The 20,168-nt window shown below is 37.4% G+C and overlaps 2 protein-coding genes and 1 non-coding gene across 5 annotated transcripts in view; 1 reads left to right on the plus strand and 2 right to left on the minus strand.

Moving 5' to 3' along the window:
* Positions 1 to 12,690, plus strand: part of LOC115446474 — a 38,255-nt gene extending 25,565 nt beyond the window's left edge. For 2 of the 3 annotated variants that reach the window (XM_030173139.2, XM_030173140.2), the window contains 9 exons: positions 649 to 796; positions 1,719 to 1,938; positions 2,104 to 4,448; positions 4,671 to 4,846; positions 7,240 to 7,290; positions 7,660 to 7,875; positions 8,137 to 8,263; positions 8,490 to 8,600; positions 8,889 to 12,690. In XM_030173139.2, coding sequence (XP_030028999.1) covers positions 649 to 796; positions 1,719 to 1,938; positions 2,104 to 4,448; positions 4,671 to 4,846; positions 7,240 to 7,290; positions 7,660 to 7,875; positions 8,137 to 8,263; positions 8,490 to 8,600; positions 8,889 to 9,715 — 4,221 coding nt within the window. In that variant the 3' untranslated portion in view covers positions 9,716 to 12,690. The remainder of the gene's footprint in view (positions 1 to 648; positions 797 to 1,718; positions 1,939 to 2,103; positions 4,449 to 4,670; positions 4,847 to 7,239; positions 7,291 to 7,659; positions 7,876 to 8,136; positions 8,264 to 8,489; positions 8,601 to 8,888) is intronic. The other variant, XM_030173141.2, reaches the window with a different exon arrangement.
* Trnat-ugu lies at positions 122 to 194 on the minus strand. The gene has a single exon. It is a non-coding gene; the product is annotated as a tRNA-Thr (tRNA).
* A 978-nt stretch (positions 12,691 to 13,668) lies between the features above and the next one.
* On the minus strand, positions 13,669 to 19,985 carry LOC115446483 (WD repeat-containing protein 13). The gene is made up of 11 exons (XM_030173159.1): positions 19,761 to 19,985; positions 19,451 to 19,506; positions 19,250 to 19,369; positions 18,887 to 18,985; positions 18,228 to 18,381; positions 15,551 to 15,717; positions 15,323 to 15,383; positions 15,162 to 15,244; positions 14,792 to 14,955; positions 14,285 to 14,484; positions 13,669 to 13,837 (listed from the first exon to the last, which is right to left on the minus strand). Exons 1-11 carry the CDS (start codon positions 19,840 to 19,842, stop codon positions 13,737 to 13,739), a joined length of 1,287 nt encoding a protein of 428 aa, XP_030029019.1. The 5' UTR covers positions 19,843 to 19,985; the 3' UTR covers positions 13,669 to 13,736.
* Between the last annotated feature and the right edge of the window lie 183 nt (positions 19,986 to 20,168).

Consider the following 20,168-nt stretch of genomic DNA (forward strand, 5'->3'; position numbering starts at 1 on the left):
TATTGCCCTATTTTTGTCAACGATTTTTTTTTTGTTATTAATTTGGACAGTCGTGTTGTTAAAATTGATCACCATTGGTATTATATATCATTGAGCGTTGAAAACAAATTTAAAATTTTATTGCCTCCAGAGAGATTTGAACTCTCGACCCCTGGTTTACAAGACCAGTGCTCTAACCCCTGAGCTATGGAGGCTATACAGACTATATTCTATTTTAAAGAACCCTATGCTTGATAAATATTAGGGTATCAAGAGTATTGTTTTATTATAATGTAAATTTACATAATAATAATTTATATTTCATTCATTTCTAAACCTTGGAAATGAAACGACGCAATTTCGGCCAGTTATCAACAAAGTGTTTTTGTATGCAGTTTCTTCGCAACAAGGCGTTAGGTTCATCAATAAGAATGAGCACCAGTGGCGCAGGGTCTAAACAACTCGATTCTTGCCGTGTTCACGTTATATAGAATTTATGTGGAAACTTATTATCATTAGAACGATTTGCAGACCGCATTTATGCATATTAGTAGTACCTATGTGTTGTGTCTGGTCCCCTTTCCGAGATTTTCACTTTTCGCCACCGATGAGCACCTAGTTTAATATTTTTATATCTGGACACAAAACAACTAAAAATAAAACTTGCAGGTGGCAGCTATAGAGCCTCCATGTGAAAGCGAATGGTCGTTGGAGCTCCCGCCCCCGCCCGAGCTAGTGGTGAGCTACCCCGGCGCGCTCAGTCCCATCGCAGAGGAAACCGGCCAGCAACTCTGCGCATACGAGAACGACACTAACTGTGAGTTGCTACCTTTATATTAAGTACTTTTAAAATTTAATTAGTGTAATTAAAAAAAAATATTACAATAGTCATTGTAAATTCTATAAAGTGTAATTTATAGACGCTCCGGCACGCGGTGCAGATGTTTAAATAATACACTTTTTATTACCTAGAATCTACATACACATATTTTCTGTTTTTATTCATACTTATAGCAACACGCTTACAATATATTGAGTAGCACAACTCGTTACTTTTATTTACCGTAAACTGGAATTTATTGGATCATGTTTATATAGTTTGTAAAGTTGAGTCCTCTTCTTATAATATAAATATTTCTCGACCACTTAAATTTAAATGAAAGATAAGTATTTTTTTTTATGAAATATTCAATATTCATCCGGATCGCAAATGCCTGTCGTACAATGATTTTTCTGCTATTTTTTGCTACTTACGAATTTCAATCATAATTAGGGAGACCTCCTGCCTCCTCCTGAGATTCTGTCGCGCATTTTTAGACGCATTTTTATATCAATACTATCTAGACGCGTCTGAATAAACAAAATTATTGTCTATTTTGCGAATGCTTCCGTAAAAACAACAACAAAGATAACGGGACCGACATTGTGTTGACGGAGTTTATCATGTAACGTGGCGTTCGCATTGATCCATGTATTAAATCTGCGTCGTATCAACCGCGTGTACTGCTTCTGCACTGCTTCTGGAACGCTAACATATCTGATAGTGATACAGACTCGTGGCCCTGGGCGAAGGTGGACGTTTAGCGACAGCATCGCGACGGTTTCGCAGCCGTTTTGCGATTGCATTGCTACAAAAAGTCGATCGGACCACCTCTCTTAATAAGCCCAAATCCCTCATACTTGCCGACAGGTATATATTATCATAGTTGGAATATAACTCACGCGTGTATCTTAACCAGGGAACGCATCAATCCGCACGGACTCGTCGGAAAGCTACCCAGAGCCGTGCAACAACTCGACCGACGACGCGACCGAGCTCCCCACCGGCGCGCACAGCGGCCCGCACGACACGCACCACTCACACGACTCGCGCGACCACTCCACCTACACCATACAATCCAAGGAACAATCACCCAATGTTACTTACACCGTGCATAAGGACATCGCCAGTAGTAAAGAGTAAGCCGGACTGACTATATCTTCGATATTTTATGTTACACTTAGGCTATGTTTAATGTTCAGCGTCAAAAAGAGAGTAATATGTGTGGTTTTAAATCTAAGTTCTGTATCCGTTGTGAAAAACACAATATATTTCAAATTAATAAAATCAAATCGACATTTCAGAATTACTATGAGCGCAGACAGCTTGAACGCCAGTCCGTATAAGAAACCTAGGGAAGATGATAACCAATCACCTATCGACGATAGAACTTATAACAAAAACGACGATGAGAAAGAATCCAATTGCGAACGTATATCGCAAGTGTCGCCATTCTTACTCAGCCCTACGACTGACACCTCCGCACCCGACACTTCGGACAACTTCGATAATGCCACCGGCGTATCGACTTTGTCGAAAACCACGTTGCCGACCGACGCTAAGTTATCGAAACCCTCCGAATGTCTGTCAAAAGCAACAAGCATAGACTCGTGGTGTTCAAATGACACGCTTTATAATGTCGAAGAGAATTTCGACGATTTGGATCCCGACTTACCAACGGACTTCGTTCCAGAAAAGGAGGAGGGTAACAGCGAAAGTACTGATACTTTAACACACAACGACGACGAAAAGGAACTAAGTCACTGTTCCACTTACATTATACACGACAGTAAATCCGAAGCATGCGAGACGTTTTCGCCAGATTCGATAACAGCAAACGATAATTATACCTACACGAAAATAAAGACTGAAGCGGCAGGCACGACAACATCTGCTGTGACCAAATCGGATATCAACGATTCCTCGAAAAACAGTCAAACGAAAGATCTAGCATATGGGTCATTAATGTCCGGACTACCGTCTTACTCGAATTGTACAACTGAAGTTGGGTCCGCTCTTGATGATGCCTGGAAACTTCCCCAACCGGAGTTAGTAAGAAGATCTCCTATGGGAGACCAAAATAATATAACTCCACCTAAATTGGACGACGATAAGGAAGTCGACAGTACCAGTCCTCACTTAACATCTGAACCATGCATCAAAAAAATGGAAAGTGTAGACATATCTTGTTTACAAGATAATTTAGTTGATAGTCAAGATAAGTCGGGAAGTTCGGAGAACCAAGGCATATTAATTGATATAAACGATAGTCCAAATAATCGTTACAGAAATTATATGCCATCTGTTACAAGCACGCCGTTAACTGAGCTAGACACAGATACTGAAAATGTTGAAGGTGTACCAATGAAATTACCTGATATTAAAACAGAAACTCTGGAGTATATGGAAAGCTTACCAAATTTCCAAACTTTTCAACAATCAGCAGAGGTAAGGCCTCAAGATCTGTCATCTCATATAGAGAACGAACGAACGAATCAAGAAACCGAGATTTTACTTGAGGGGGACAGCAAAACCTTGAGTAGAAATAGCAACAAAGATAGCCTGGGTGTATCTGAACGAACCCCGACATATTCGGATTTCGAAAGTTCAGCTGTTGCAAAACCTCAAGATATGAATGCAAAAGAAAAGTCTAGTCAAAGTGTAGAGAGCGGAATAAGTTCGGAAGATTTCCGTCAGTTCGAAAACTCCGTGAGAAGCCGGCCGCAAGATCTCTCATCTATGATTGATGCCACATCGTTATTATTGAAAAGTGAAAGAATATCCAGTGAAATGCTATTAGAAGGCATCACTAATGACCAAACAAGTCAGTCTACCAGTCGACTGAGTGATCCGGTTCGTTCTCTAGATATAAGTCCGCCTAATTTTACGAATTTAATAGAATCTCACACTTTAGTTAATATTAGAGAGCCAAGCAATACTTTTTTAATAAATTTTGATATAGATGATGAAATGGAACAACCTCATTCAATAATTATAACTGAAGCACCATTAGATGTTATTAAAGATAATACCTTTGATTCGCATATGAGAGCAGAAATTTTAGATCTGCACACCACGTACGACTCACACGTTCACCAAAGTTATCCAAAAAAAGATGTTGACAAATTCAATTACAAAATGAATGGTGAAGTACCCTCGAGGGAAAGAAGTGGTGATGTCGCCGAAAGTGATACGGCTAAACTGCAATCGTCTATTGGCAATGATGACGCGACGCAAAATGTAGAGTCTCCGCGTGCGTCTATGTCGAACGGTAAACTAGTGGCTGTGACAAAACGAGACGGTAAGGTTTTTGGGAAGAATGAAAAATATGCAACAGTAAATTTTTTAAACGAAACATTTGAAGAACTCATCGAAAGTAATGTTGATGACGGTGATGTAAAAGACACAAGAGATGCAGAACTACTAGATGAAGAACAAGCAAGCTCCGAACTTAGAGGCGTGGATGACGAGGCCTCACATCATTCAAAAGCAAGCTCATATAAAGAAAATGTAGAAGTTAAAGCTAACGGCATAGTGGATGCAGACAGCCACAAAATGACGTCGGTTACTGAAAACTTTTTGCACAACGAGAAGAAATTTTGCCAGCTGGACGCTTTATTTCCATTACTAAGTGATATTAGATTTACTGGTAAGTGAATTTCAATTAAGTTTACTAAAACTAGAATAGAAAGAGCAATCTTGACATACATATTTATAAAAAGAAATATATTTCTTTCGCTTGATTATTGAAAACTATGTAACGATTCTTATTGTTTAAAAATAATATTATTATTTAAAATTAATAATAATGATCCGGTTTGTATTTCATAATTAATTTAAATGATTTGATGATCAATGTTGGTACTCCCAGGTCCCGCAACAGAAATAATGAGCACGTCGTTTACTCAAGAGTCGCCAACGGAGCCGACGTCGCCCGAGTGCGAGCGGGACGGCAAACCAGATGCAGCCATCGACATTATCAAAGAGTGGGACAGCGACACCGACTCACATTCCACCAATTCGTCCAGCGGCGAGTTTATATGGAAAGTAAGTAGTAGTGCGCGGTAGTAGTAATACATAAAGAAATTAATATATTATATCAATACAGAAAAGTGTGGATTGGTGATAACGTAACATCTTTACTTTGTGGTTAACATTACCGTCTACCTCTATCTATTGATTCCAAAAACAAGTGTTGTTGAGTGGTGTATACTGAACTTGATTTAGTTCTTGGAACACATTTAAAATGCTACAATGCAAAGGAAAGACAATAAAGATAAATAGCATTTTGTTTGTGTTTCATATCTTCGCAAAAGGTTGATGATTTAAAACTGGGCTTTTGTATTTAGCAATTTGTATATGGTGAGGTGCCTTCTTGTGATTGACGTAATGGCGTGGATACTAATCCCTTCGACCCTGCTTAGTTGGTAATACCATAGCCCAGAACATTTTGTATCTTGTTACTATATCCTCGAAGAGCTTGACAGTCTTTCTACGTGTATTGGGTAATAGTAGAATTGTTAATATATTTTACTGCTTTTTTTTATAAAAAGGAAGGTAATCGTTAAGCCGCCAATGTAGGATTTTGTGCCTATCTTCACATTGGCTGCACAAACTAATCATCATAATATAATACGATTTCCGTGTCTACATTTAAAAAAAACGTACTGGAAAGACGCGTGATGATAGATGACAGAAAGTAATCTCTAAAAAAATCCCATATTAATGATATCGAATATAAAGCGAAGATTTCGCGACATTGATTATTTTCTTAATTGAATCCCAATACATATCTGATATATTCCTTTCAAAACGATATATATTTTTAATCAATGTAAAATAAATGTCTTCTCCGTGCAAGGTTACAGTTGTACATATACAATCAGTATTGCGCCCAAATCCGTTTCAAAGTCTGTCAAGTTTTTACTTCTCTGTAATTTGGTAGCTGGATAATGCATCCCCGATACTGTATAATCTAAGATATCTCCCAGCTTCAGAATATTGTCTAAGATATTCAACTACCTTTTTATATATGTGTACAACAGATATTAAAAGTATCTTGAAAATTAGGTTTTTACGTTATAATGGTTTATTAAACATTTTGTTCGGACGACTTATAGAACTTATATTGTACAATATACTAGTGTATGTTAAATATTATTTTCAATTGAAGTACTAATACAATACAATAGTTTGATCTTATTCTGCTGCTCTGTTTGCTTTATCTTATAATAGGGGACCGGTCTATGCTTGATTTTGTACATTATTCTATATGTAATTGTTAATAATACGAAAAAGAAGCACTCCTGCGAAGACTGCATAACAATTGGTTAAAAAATGAGCGAGTAATTCATATTTAAAATATTGTAACGTGCAGAAGTGGGCGCGATGTGGGGATATCGCTTATCTCTTTTTTTCGCACGCGTCGTAATTCCCGATGACGTCACATGTGGATATTTCGTCTCTTTTCTGTTTCTTGTTAATTACCCCTTCCACCGAAATTCAAAGACTTATAAGTTGTTGATTTTTTACCGGATTTTAATAATTCCTCCTGTGTTATAATTTATATTATGTAAATATTTGATAATAGTAAAGAACAAAAATGAGTCCGGTACCCTATTATTTAATATTGTCTACTACATTATACTTACTATTACATGAAATAACACATTATTTTATTAAAACTAATTAAAACTAGTAGAGGAGAGGGGTGGGTTTGGACGGTCCGCCCCTAGTGCCTAGCACCAAGGGGTTACAACTTCCACTTACTAGCATAGCAAAAAAAAATGATGTAATTGTAAACTGTATTGAAAAAAAATCTACTATTATAAAATTCTACTATATACTGTTTACTACTAAACTGGAGTCCAAACACAAATTATATAATGGAAGCAATAATATGTGCCTGATATATGGTGAACGAGAAATCAAAGAAAGCGAAACTCTAAAAAACTATCCTACCGATTCATCTTATAATTTTCGGTGGAAAAAAATAACAATAATTTTTTTTTCCTAAATATCTACGAAAAATTTACCACCACGTGTGTTCAAGATGATTGGCGTACCAACGTTCAATTTAAAATGATTATATTATTTTGTTATGTGTTTGTGGTAGATAAAAATCCGCCCTGGATGCCAACTCATGCTACGCCGCCACTGCTACCTAGTAATAATTTATTAATTGTTTGTAATTATACATAACTACGTAAATAGTTTATTAATATGCTTTAAAAGTATCAATTAAGTACCGCTTATATTATGTAATTGTTATTATGAACGAATGCCATACCCGCTTTATATTATGTCCGAATAAAACGTTATAACTTATATAGCAGGCGTGAAAGGTGATAGTCTAAAGCTGTGTGTACATGTGTATAAATGCTGATATATCGGTGTCGGTGTGCTTGCATGTACATGTTACATTGTGTGTGTGGCGTTAGGACGGCGGCGGGCACGAGACCTCCGTCGTGCCCTCCACGCACTTCGACCATGTGAGTACCCTGCTTGTTTGTTCTCATAGTCAAGTAGAATACGCATTTATTTACACATTTTGTGTTTCGATACAATTGTTTTTGAAATGCTAAATATAAAGTTCATTTTAAAATATAAAATATTGTAACATTTCCAATTTTTTTTCATTACCACAAAATATGACGCATACTCGAAAATGACATAATGAGTAACTACTGTATACAATTATGTAGATTTACGAGCATTTAAAAAACAATCCACATCGTAGTATAGATTTTGGTTTGCTTTACACTCTAGTTCGAAATAAGTTTACGTAAATTATAGTATTTGGAACAAATATCTGATTATCCTTGCAGCATTTACAATATAGTATGAATATTTATCAATAGCAACGGTCAAGCGAGTCGCAGTCGGGCGGCGCGGAGGACGCGGCGGACGCGGACGGCGCAGGCGCGGGGGGAGCGGCGGATGGCGCGCTGTCCGACGGCTCGGGGGACTCCGGCTCCGGCTCGGAGGGGGACGAGGTGGAGTTCGTGCCGTCCTCGTGGGACTGCCGCGCCGCGCCCGCCAAGTCCTCGCTCAGGAGCCTTGAACAGGCGCCGCCGGTAAGTTTAGGTTTTTTAAGTGTGTGAACTGTGAAGCTCGATTTTATACTATTTATTCGCCTCTTTGCTTAAATAACGTAATAAGTTCATAAGGTTCACACATTATTGAAGCAAAATGGCGTATTAGTCTGTAGGAAAAAATGTTTTAGACGCGGTTGTCCCTATTAATTACATGAATACTGTGAATTCTTAAATCAAAATTGTTAGAATGTTATACGAAGAGATAAGATTATATTATGGGGACCTGACTCGTATCTTCAGGATAACAAGAAGCGCGTGGTGTTCAAGCGGCAGAAGTACCACTGTGTGTACGAGTACCCGCGTGAGGCGGCCGATGTGGACGCACACTCGCCCGCCGCCTACCTGCCCGACCTCTCCACCTACTCAGGTCGGTATAACTACTCATTAAAACCATTCATATTATACCAACCATAACATTAAGGTTTACTATTCGTGTTTTTCATTTGCACATTTAAATATAGTATATTTATTACCTTTTCCTTCCTCTTTGCAATGAAACGTGATACAATGACCAAATAAATTTTGTTATAAATACAATACACTTAAAATATTGCAAGAACAAAAATATTTAAATATGAGTTTTATTACTTCAGATTGGGACCCAACAAGCGTCGAAGAGGCAGAACTGGGCTACGGCCAGTTGTTCGGGGCTCCAAGTCCTCTAGACTTGTATCCTCTCCGCTCCGGTATAGCTTTTGGTGCTGGTAAGTAGCACAGCTTGCACGGCTATAAACACACGTTCATTCGTAGAATACATGAAGTATATTATACAATTTTATCTATAACGGCCGATTAAGATCCTTAGTTAAAAAAAAAACAAAAATATTACCTGCCTCTTGTGTCAATTGATATGACTAATAAATAGTAAGAAGTGGTATAATGAACATATTATATATCTGAATCATTATAAAAAAATAAGTGTTTTAAAATCTAAATTGCAATTTATACCGTGGTAATGTATAATAACATTAAACAATATTTTTTGTTAATAGATTATGACGAAGATTTCTTCATATCCTCATCGGCCCGGCCGTTTGAGAGTCTCGGCGTAATGTCGACGACGAGCCAGTTCTTCCCGGGCATGCACGCCAAGATGTCGCTGCTGGAGCGCGAGCTGCCCGACGAGATGTCGGAGGAGTTCCCGCCGCCGCCCTCGCCGCTACCCGCCACGCTCGCGCACACGCCCAGCCTCGACTTCACCACGCCCGACTCCGGCGTCGAGGACATCACTCCCGGCTCCACCACCGACGACGACTTCAAGGCTAAGAAGCTGCCCTCGCCGGAGCTGGCGTGGCGGCCGCTCGACAGTGGCAGCTCCAGTGAGTCTGTGAGCCCCAGCTCGCCCGGCGGCGAGGCGCTGGGCGGCCTGCGCCACACGCGCGACAAGCTGAAGCTGGACCTGCCGCCCAGCCCCCACGTGCCGTCGCCTCGGCACAACAGAGTGTTCAACTTCGTGCTCGACAAGCCCAAGCGCCGCGCTCAGGACGCGCCCGCCGAGATACCCACCACGCCGCTCGTCATGACCGACGAGACGCCGATCGTCACCACGTCCTTGCCGCTGCAGAAGGAGTGCGACGACTTGCCCGTCCCGGAACCGACGTTCTCCACCTTCGGAAAGAGCGCACAGAAAATTGAACCAGAACAGAAAATCATACTGACAGACGATGTCGAAACTGAAGACGAAGTGAAAGAAGAGAGTCCTAAAGTTGTGGAAGCCGTCAAAGGAGAAGGCACCGTGTTGGACAGTGGCGACGAGGACTCTGGAATTGAGAGCAGTTCTAAAGCGACTCTAGAGAGAAACAAATCGAATGTGTCTTAATCGAGATGGGACCTCTTGTAATTTTTTACATAGCTTTTGTGCGTGGGTTTTGTCGATTTGTAGTGAGTTGCTGACAACTGGAGGTATACATGTGGAGGAAATTTGAAGGTTAGGTAATTAAACTTATAACATTTTCCCATTACAAGTGATACCGAATTTGTTTTATAGAACCTTTGATATAATTTTTAACCATTTCGTGTGTTAGGTTTTCAATATGTTTATGTTTTTCCTGGCTAGCGGAATATTTGTAAAATATATTTTTCATAATGGTATTTTCTAAAAGCTTTTTGATAACGGTCGGATGTACACAATTGCGCCACTAATAACATCCTGATAATGTTACTCAATGCCATCGTAGTAGATAGTATTAACACCAGATGTGGACGCGTTAGTTTGCCATTTAACTATGGATAGTTGATATACATATCGGGGTAATGTTATAGGAATATTTCTGTTGTTATCCCACTCATTATTAGTCGTCAATATTACGACAATCATCAGAGTTTCGTGATAACTTTACATAACTAGCCCACACTTATTTGAATATTTACCCCACAACTCAAGATAGTTATATGCAAGGATTAAAATTTAGAATATAATAAATAATATGACTGAACGGCTCGTTAACGCAATCATATAAATGTAATTATTATAACCACATTATTTGGGTGGCTTTACAATAAAATGTGCATTGATGAGTGCCAGTTTCAGTTTCTGTCGAAGTGTAAGAACGAATATGCCGATGATTTGTTTGGTGAACACACACAACTATGGTACAAATAGACGTGAATTATGGTGTATAGTTGTATCGCTTTCATTATTGCCTATTACATAGAACTGTAAGCGTGTTGGTAAGTAATATATTTACTATATGAAAACAATAGCCTAGATTTTATATACAGTGAAAATGTTATAATTTATCGATAACACACCAGTCACTATTGCTTTAAAAACTATTTTACGGAATTTACAGCGCCTTTTCTTATTTATAATTATAAACGTAAATTGGCATATTTTTTTTTTATAAATACACTTCCAGTTAAATTAAATATGAAATATGGTCGCATTGATAATAATTAAAATGTTGTAGATTAAAGTGAACTCTTTATTTTCGGCATTTCGGTGTTCATTCTCGTGGCAAAATATTGAGTAAATAATTTTATATAAATCAAGCTGTAAGGAGATGGCCTACCCAGTTTTAGAATTTTTAGTGATATAAATGTCCGCGATGTTGTCGATATCTGTGGGCTGTGCCGTCATGGCCCCGAACAAGGCTCTATTAATAACAAAACTTATCGTCTTCGATAAAATCTTAACTGTACCTTAGAAAGCCCATAAATATTGCTAGTATTTTCATGCGTAATGTTTCACTTATTTCGTAATATTGTAGTGAATTAGATTGTAAAATTATTATTGTGTTTGTGATACATGCCACAAAATTATTATAATTTTGTTATGTTTTTGATTTTGCATGATCTGTTTCGAAGTGTTATATGTATTAAATAACTTATTTATATAAAGTTTTATAAAATTATGTAAATTAAGATTTGTTTATGATTTAAAGGAGATTTCAATAACCTATAAATTATCGATAGTCATCTGAAGACACAACTTAGAGAAAGGAAGTGCATTATAATCATGTATGGTGGAAGGATTAAGTTGCAATTCGAGAATATCGACAGATATATGCGATTTTGGCACGGAGAGTAGATTCCTCGAAAAGAAATGGCGAGTTTTAAATTGGACAGTTTCGTTGATATTGGTTATTTGTGGTTTTTGTAGCGTGTATCCAAACTTTAATATAAATAATATCTAAATTATAATGTTATTTGTGACGGTCTATATGTTTACGCACAAATAAGCATGCATCTTCCATATATTGAAAACCTCGATGAAAATATTAAAATTGCGATCATGTATTGAGGTTAAAAAGCCAATTGTTAGTGTAAGTAAGATTATATTAAGTAAGAGTAGAGTTAGATGTAACGAGTTGTGGTGACAGATCGACGTGCACCATGCATCGTAACCTCAGCAACAGGATTTGAAAATATGTGCTGAATATTATAACAAACTATCTAAGGTCACTTTTATTTTGTAATCTAAGCTGCTTCCGATTAAAACTATGACAACCAGGCATACGATGTTCACTCATAGGTCTCAAATAGTTTCGTCGGTTTAAACGTAGTGTAAGTATTTCGTAAATCCCAGTTTCTTGTCTATAATTTATAAGAAACAGACGATTTTACTTTTTTAAATCAATAAAATCGCTGTTGCTGACCATGTCCCACAAAGCGAGTGCCACTAAAATTACGTCATCCAAATATATGGAAATACGTCCAACTGAACCTATTGTGCAATTCTCCTCATTTTCATATCATCGTGTTTTAGTTGTTTAGTTACACTGTAAATATTATAATTTGAATGTTGTGTATTTAAAGAGGAAAACCCTTTTTGAATATGAAAAAAATATATTGATTACTGTGTTTATTGTTCTGAACATTATTTTTACAGTGTGTAGTAAGTTTTCGTTGATGTACAGATGTAAATACACGATAATAGATGTTCATTTTGTTAATGTGTAGAGCAAGTGGTTATACAATGTTTGGTAGGTTAGAGCCTACTGTCAGGTGTGGCCCACTTTCGTTTAAATCATATAATATTATTAACTTTCGCAATAGACTTCGATTAAGACAATTTATTTTCCGTGTCGTATATATTTTTTTTGTAACAAATAGAAAATGAAATGTTTTGTTAATTACACTGATAATGATAATAATGCAAGAACAAAGGAATTATTTGAATGAATTGTCCAATAATTATGGTATTTATTGTTTGTAAGTTGTTATTGATTTGTATGAGCAGTCGGCTGTATTGAGCAAATGTGAACGCATTAGAACTCTTTTCATATTGCGACTTTGTGGAGTCCTTTTAAAAGTATTTCTATGAAAAAATATTAAATAAAACTTGTGACTCAATATGAGCCTTTTATTTGGTATTAACGTTCTATCTTAAGATCCTAAACCAAGTAGATATTTGCATAAATAAAACAATCAACTGGGTAGTAAGTGAATACTATGCTCTACTAATATACATCTTTACAAGATACGCAAACAAATAATAAAATAGGGCTTTCTACGATATTATACCCACTACACAATTTTATAATCTATGTATACCCTTATATAAAGCTGAGGAACTATTGGTTCAAATTGAAATAATCTTTTACTTTTAGATAGCCCATTTATCGAGGAAGGTTATAATATATAAGGTATGTAACAGTATGCTATAGAAGTGAAGCATTAAAGAAAAATGTTACAAAAACAGGGAATATATTTCTTTTAACAAACTTACGCAACAATAATGTATGACGGAATTATTCTCCTTAAAAAAATAAAAAAAAAATATTATAAAATAAAGTCCCCCGCCGCATCTGTCAGGCAGACAAGCTGAAGGCGATAAACTAAAAACTACCCAGCATATTTCGATGAATTATGGTTTGCAGTTAGTTTGAGACCCTGGGAGGGAGAGAGGTAGGATACTTTCTATCCCGGGAAAATATACAGAGGGACATTGTTCCCGGGAAACTTTCACACAGGCGAAGCCACGAGCAGTCATGAATAAAAGAAACCTTAATGCATTAATGATGTGCGTAGGTAGTACCAAGGAAAGAAACATCGATATCGCTCCACGAATATTACCAATTTCACGCAACTAAACGGTCAATGTACCTTTTGGGGACTTCTCAGTAAGACCACAGGAAATTGAATAATACTACACAGTAAGACCGCTACTTGTCCTCTACCTATTACACTTTACCTAACGTGCAAAGTGCTTAGTTGCTATACTGACTGGACAGCTTTCCCGGAATGCCATTGTAAAATAATTACCTACATTTACACGTCTACTAAAATAGAATTGACTCGACATGTTTTATTTAAAATGAAAAAAAAATGTAAGGTACATATAAGTTGATATTATTTATTTGTTATCACATTATAATACAGTAGGAATGTTATTGAGTTTAACTTCGTCGCCAGATAATGACGAGTCCCGACACGTCGCTGGTGGCCAAGAGACTCTCGTCGTAGCTGAAACTGACGCCCAGCACTGGAGAGGCGTGCCCTGGAAAACAATAAAACTTTCGAACTGTAGCTGTACAAATATACGCAATATTCACTACTGCGTGATCTGTGTGAGTTTTATTGACAAAGTATTGTGAAATAAATATTATGTTTGTACTCCTAAGGGATAGCAAATATTAGGTATTTCGGAAACAAGGAAGTTCGAGTGACTCAGTGCGTATTTAAACAGAAATACAATTACTAGCTGTGGGTTTTCAATCGTATGTAACAGTATTTTAGTACATACAATTGAATAGGCGACTAAAAAAAGCTTAGTCTAACTAATAATTATTGTTGTAGAAGTCTATGATAGTAATACAATATTATGTTTTGTTTTCTTTGACGTTAAATGTGACTCGATATAGCAAGATTAAACGCTGTATAACTAAAACCATTCACCATACAACTAAACCAGACTTATACAATTTTTGAAGGAGAGAACAATTACCCTGCAATTTGTTTACAACCGGTTGCTCGTTGTGTCCCTCTATGTCGAGAAAGTAGACACACGAGTCCTCGCTGCCGGAGACGACGCACACGCCGCGCCGGAACGACATGATCGGACAGAACGTCGACTTGACGCTATACTGGTTGTGCATCACGTCGAAACGCTTCTTCAGTACCAGAGAGCCGTCACGATCCGCAATCCTGATGGTAATAAAAATATAGTCATGTACTCTACATTTTCGCTACTGCTGAGCATAATCTTTTGATTTCAAGAGGTTAAAGGCCGGTGTGAAGTTAGACACGACACCCTCTCCTTTCATCTATCTTCACCCTCTAGTATCCAAAAACAAAGGCTTGGTCGTTACCCGTAATCAACTACAAGCCGGCCGTGATTAAGTGATCGTACTGTACGTTCAAGCACATCGTTTTATCGTTTTTTAATTGATATAGCTGATAATCACACATTAAATCTATTAAATGAAGTTATCACGAGAAGTTTGATGCGGACCTAAAGAGGTAGAGCGAGTTGTCGGCGGCGCTGACGAGCAGCGCGGGGTGTCGCGCGAGCCACGGACTCCAGCTGAGGCACGTGACCGCGCCGCCCACCAGGCAGCGCCGCAGCTTGCTCAGCGACCCGCCCGCGCCTTCCAGACGGTAGCTCACTATTATACCCTGCACATATACTACGCACTAGTATATTGGGAATTTAAAGTATCAACGAAGTGGCAAATACATGCCTTAAAACATAAAAAAAAAATATATAAATATCAATAGAATTTACTTATTTAAGGATTGCATTGAATTTACTGATTTCTGTCCTGATTAGGTATTTGGAAAGACAAAGATGATAACAAAATATAAAATTCAAACAAAAGCACCTTATCATTAGCGGCCCAGAACATTCTTCCGCTTGATTCACAAGCTATGGACAACACCCGGCCGCCAAGTATGCTGCTGCCACCTTTATACCATACATTTTGTACATCATGAGATTGTCGTTAAAACTATTAACTGTAACACGCCACCACCAATTTCTTACCTCTCGGGTATATTCCAGTGGAGACATTCAAAACTTCCACCATTCCACGTGCATTACCGGCCTGACAGAAATTGAGTTAAGTCCAGAATTATATACAAAGCAGCGATAGCGCAAGACAAGAAACAAATACATTATAATGTCGAATTGGAGGACTTTTTATCTAAAAAATAATAATATTAATCTCCTAACGCCACGTATAAAAACAGATTGAGCATCTGTAAAGGATACAATGACCATGTTGTTGTTGGCGGGCTGAAACACGCAGCACAGCAGCGGCGCGGCGAGCTGGTCGCGCACGCTGCGCAGGCGTCGACGCGCAGACACTTCCCACAGGCACAGCAGTCCGTCCAGCGCGCAAGTTACCAGCAACTCGTTCGACGCCGACCAATCGCATCCTGAATCATATTACACTGAATTATCAACAATCCTCATATTATATTTAGTTTTGAGTATTATACCAAGAATGTTATGAATCATGGAAAGAGTGGGGAGCAGATTGCTCATTAATGGTACCTCAATGATTATTTTCATACAGGCCTTGGCAACATAAGCCCACTGCATCCTCTCTTTCTTTCTTTTTAATGCTTTATACTTATCTCATGATAAGTATACTAATATACCACTCCGTCATGTACAGTGGGCACTATCTGGACAGATGCAAATATCCTATCATTAGTATTACGTCATGTAGTTAGGGTCGAAGGCTATAAAGTCTTTGAAACGTCAGGAGGAAACTGTACTATAAAAAGCATGATAAAATCCAAAAAATAGTTTAATTTTTAAGTTAAGGTAACGTACGACTTAAGACGACGAAAGGAATTGTACGTTTGAATGTACAAATCCTACAAATATTGCAATGCATATGAGACTTTCCCGCCCTCACACCCACCACTACAACTCCTGTAAGCCAGGATCAGCAGTGGCACGCATTTTATGACACCGAGCAGTGAAGCTCGGCGAGTCTCAGGGAAAACTAATATGTCATTATCCCGCAACGAAATTAATCAAATAAAAAGAAAGGGCGGAGTTGGAAATATTAATTGTCCACTTCCCTCCAGAGCAATGCGGGTGACAAAATCATGATGTAAGGAGGCGATTTAACCTCAAGGATAGGGACGTTTACAACTAGATAAGCTAGTTATAAAGCACCACGGATAAATTAAATGAAAGGGTCCTATCACATGAGCTGTTAGATTTGATTACAATAGGCATGGCAAAAACGCCGGAAAGCACGGAAATTCCGTCTAGTCTCAACAAGGTCCATGTAGTATACAACCCCAGATGTTATTTGCATACTGTTTAACATGATGTTGCGCTCTTCATGCCAAAGTACGTGATGAGCAGATTGTTCAACCTCGTAACCAGGTGTAGAGCATGGGCACGCAGGAGAATCAACCAGCCTAAATGAGAATAGTTTACCCTTAAAATTACCATGGCCGGTAAGGAATTGCAATACACAGTAATCTATTTCTAGCCAAGTTTTAATTAGGCGATCGCGAACGTACGGAAAGTATTTATATAAATGACGCCCTTTCGAAGACGAGTCCCACCTACATTGCCATTCATTTAATAACTCGTTGTGTACATCAGTGTGCGGTTTAAATAGTCTATCGATTCTTAAGAGCTCGCGAGACGTAAGAAACTTTTATCCATATCCTCTCTGGTTGAATAATACATAGCGGCGCGACGCTGTACCTCCAAATCGACAGGGAGTACACCCGCGAGGACAGGCAAAGCTTCTGTACTAACAGTTCTATACGCCTTGCACAAGAATATCAACGCCAATCGTTGACTCTGGAGCAGTTTCCTGCGCACAGCACCAATAGTTGCCCTATCGGCCCATACAGGTGATCCGTATGTAATGCAAGCTAAGTAAGTCGCTCCATAGATGATTTTGAGCGTAGTGAAAGACAGTCCCCACGTAGAGGTCGATATCCTTGTCAAGGCGTAAAAGTTACGTTTTGATTTTTCCCCGACATTTTTATATGCTCTAGAAAGGAAAAATTTCGTTCTAAAATCAAACCTAAATAACAAACCGATTCTTTCCTTTTTACAACAATATTATTAAATTTTATTCGCGGCGGTGATTTTAATATACCTTTTAAAAGCAGTTGGAACGTTTTGTGAGGTGCGAATGTAAGGCGATTTCTTTCACCCCATTCAGATATTAATTGTAAACACGTATCCGCCAAACTTTCAAGCCCCGATCTACGATTAGATTCTATTAGTTAGAGGCCGTCATCCGCATATCCGGTTAAAGTGCATCCTACAGGTAAGGGAATTGAAAGAAAATCATCGAAGCTCAAATTCCATAAATAAGGACCTACAACTGAGCCTTGTGGACATCCCATACTCAGCGACTTCGACACGGCATGGTGGCCGAGTTTCAGTTTGGATGTTCCGTACGAGAAGTATGAGTAAATTAGGGAATATATATTCCTATAGTAGCCTCGTATTTTTAACTTAAGAAGTATCATAGGCCACCAAGCATTGTCGAAGGCACCGGAGATGTCTAGGAAGATACCGAGTACATATTTATGTTCCGATATACTTACTGTTCTTCTAACCGATATTGCCGCGTCTGTAGTCGACCTACCTATGGTAAATCCGAATTGATTTTTGTGAAATACTGGTCCGCCCGGTAGCAGACGAGGGACAATGAGGCGTTCTAGAAGTTTACCTAAAGATGGTAACAACGTAATAGGTCTATATGACTTGGGATCATCGGGAGCCTTGTCGCTACTTTTAGGTATTATTCGAATGAAACCGGAGCGCCATATTCGCGGAAATATACCTTCAGCAATACATCGGTTAAAGACAGATAGTAACGAATCTCCGGCTGATTTACACGCTTCTTTAATCATCTTGCAATGCATATGCTGAAAATTAAAAATTGTATAATTACCAGTGACTGGTTTAGTGTGTCCGTCCAGTACGACACTGACACGCGGCGGAGTCGCTGTTACGTCACATATGGAGACCGTGCCGTCGTTGGACGCGCAACATAGCTTCGAACGGTCATTGTTTGCAAATTTCACTACGCTCACTTGTTCCGAGTGCTGTTACATGCACAAAGTATAATTATGTAACAAAACCCATTAAAAATCTGCAAAAATGTACTAACAGTAGTCACTCATTTCTGTTATTAGATATTAGCAATAAATTGTTTCTTATAAATTTTAATATGTTTTTTATAACTGAGGTAATATCATGTCAACTTTTACAAAGAAGCTGGTAAAATCAATGATCATTTAATTTCCCCCCTAGTACAATATAAAAATGTTAAGTAGCCTTATTATTGTTGTGTTATAATTATAACCCCAATACTATTGATAATGTAGAAACTAGTTTTAACAACTCCGGTTAAAGTAATGCATCAGTTATAATGACTAAATAGTAAGGTATCTTTAAATAAATGCATATTAAAACATATTTATAACGACTAATGGATAAAGCATCCAGATTCAGTGAGAACTGTTTTCACTGTACTTATTTTCTTTTATGTCATTTCATTTGCTCCATTTAAATGCCTGTCACTATTAGACATAAATAAAAAATTGATACCTGGTCAAATATATGATGAACTCCAGAAAAGGCATAATTCTCTGATATTGTCAAATCATTTTTTTTCTTTGATGGTGAATCTTCAACAGCAAGGCTGGCCTAAAAGAAGAAGACTTATTTTATTTTTTCCCTACCAGCTTGAATGCATGCATTAATTCTCACCTACTGCATGTAGTTAATTATAAGCAAAATGAATTCATTTGAATGGATGTTTCAAATTTAGAGAATCACTATAAATACATATTTTAGATTATAATTTATGTGTGATAGTCTAGATATGAAGTTAAATATATTTCAAGTTTTTAACAAACAACATAATAATTGGTTGAACACAACTATCCCAAATAGTATCTTTAAACTTACTTTACTACTTGATCTTGGACGTGATGATGAAGAGCTGATGGAAATATTATCTTGCACCCCATATCGCCGTTGCAACAATTGGCTTCTAATATTTATATACTTTTTTATTGTTTCTATATCCTATAACACAAATTCAACTATAAAACGCTTTAAAACAATATCGATTATAATATTATAATCATAATAATATACAAATCATACCTTGAATTTGGCATTTTCTCGTAATAGTTGACTGCGGCGTCGAATGTACAGAGTTTCTGAAATATTTACAATACTATATAAAAACAATACACTGCCACTTTTTATATAGAGGTGTTTGGTTAACATATAATTTTTTAATCCCTATAATATTTATTACAGTACAAATTTAAGAAAACGTATGATTTTTATTACTACGATACGATAATTAGTTACTAAGCATGTTATATAAATAGTATTTGCATAAAATAAAACGTATTGTAGTGCTCAAATGTTAATTTTATTTATACATAATAAAAACGGTGATGTTTACTAAAATTAGGGCTATTCGGAGCTCTGTATGCGTTGAATCTCGCATCCAGCGCGAAGATTTGCTGTTGAAAGGCCGCAGCCATTGCAATAATTTATATTCTTAATTGTTATATGATGATTTAAACATTATTTCGCAATTTTTATCTAACAAATAATATTATTGTTTAATTTAATTTGACACTTATGACAACATGACATGGGAACAACTGTCATAAAAGGTGACATATATAACTAGTGTGGCCACCAAATAATTTCAAAATAATATTTTATTATGGCCACACTCCTCAAAATGCGTTTGAAATAAAATCAAATTCAAGGGAATATTTTCGACCTGTGAGAAAAGCCGAGACTTAACCGATGGCTTATGTATAATAATTTCTACTTTTGCTTGAGGCAGAAATTATTACAA

This window comes from Manduca sexta, chromosome 12 (assembly GCF_014839805.1).
Source record: "Manduca sexta isolate Smith_Timp_Sample1 chromosome 12, JHU_Msex_v1.0, whole genome shotgun sequence".
Lineage (NCBI taxonomy): Eukaryota > Metazoa > Arthropoda > Insecta > Lepidoptera > Sphingidae > Manduca > Manduca sexta.

Excerpts from the sequence above, each read along its gene's own strand:
- LOC115446483 (XM_030173159.1), bottom strand. The coding sequence starts at position 19,842 with ATGGCTGCGGCCTTTCAACAGCAAATCTTCGCGCTGGATGCGAGATTC. Across the intron at positions 19,507-19,760 it reads TCCGAATAGCCCTAATTTTA|AAACTCTGTACATTCGACGC; the intron begins GTAAACATCACC and ends TAAATATTTCAG. Across the intron at positions 14,485-14,791 it reads AACTCGCTCTACCTCTTTAG|GATTGCGGATCGTGACGGCT; the intron begins GTCCGCATCAAA and ends TATTACCATCAG.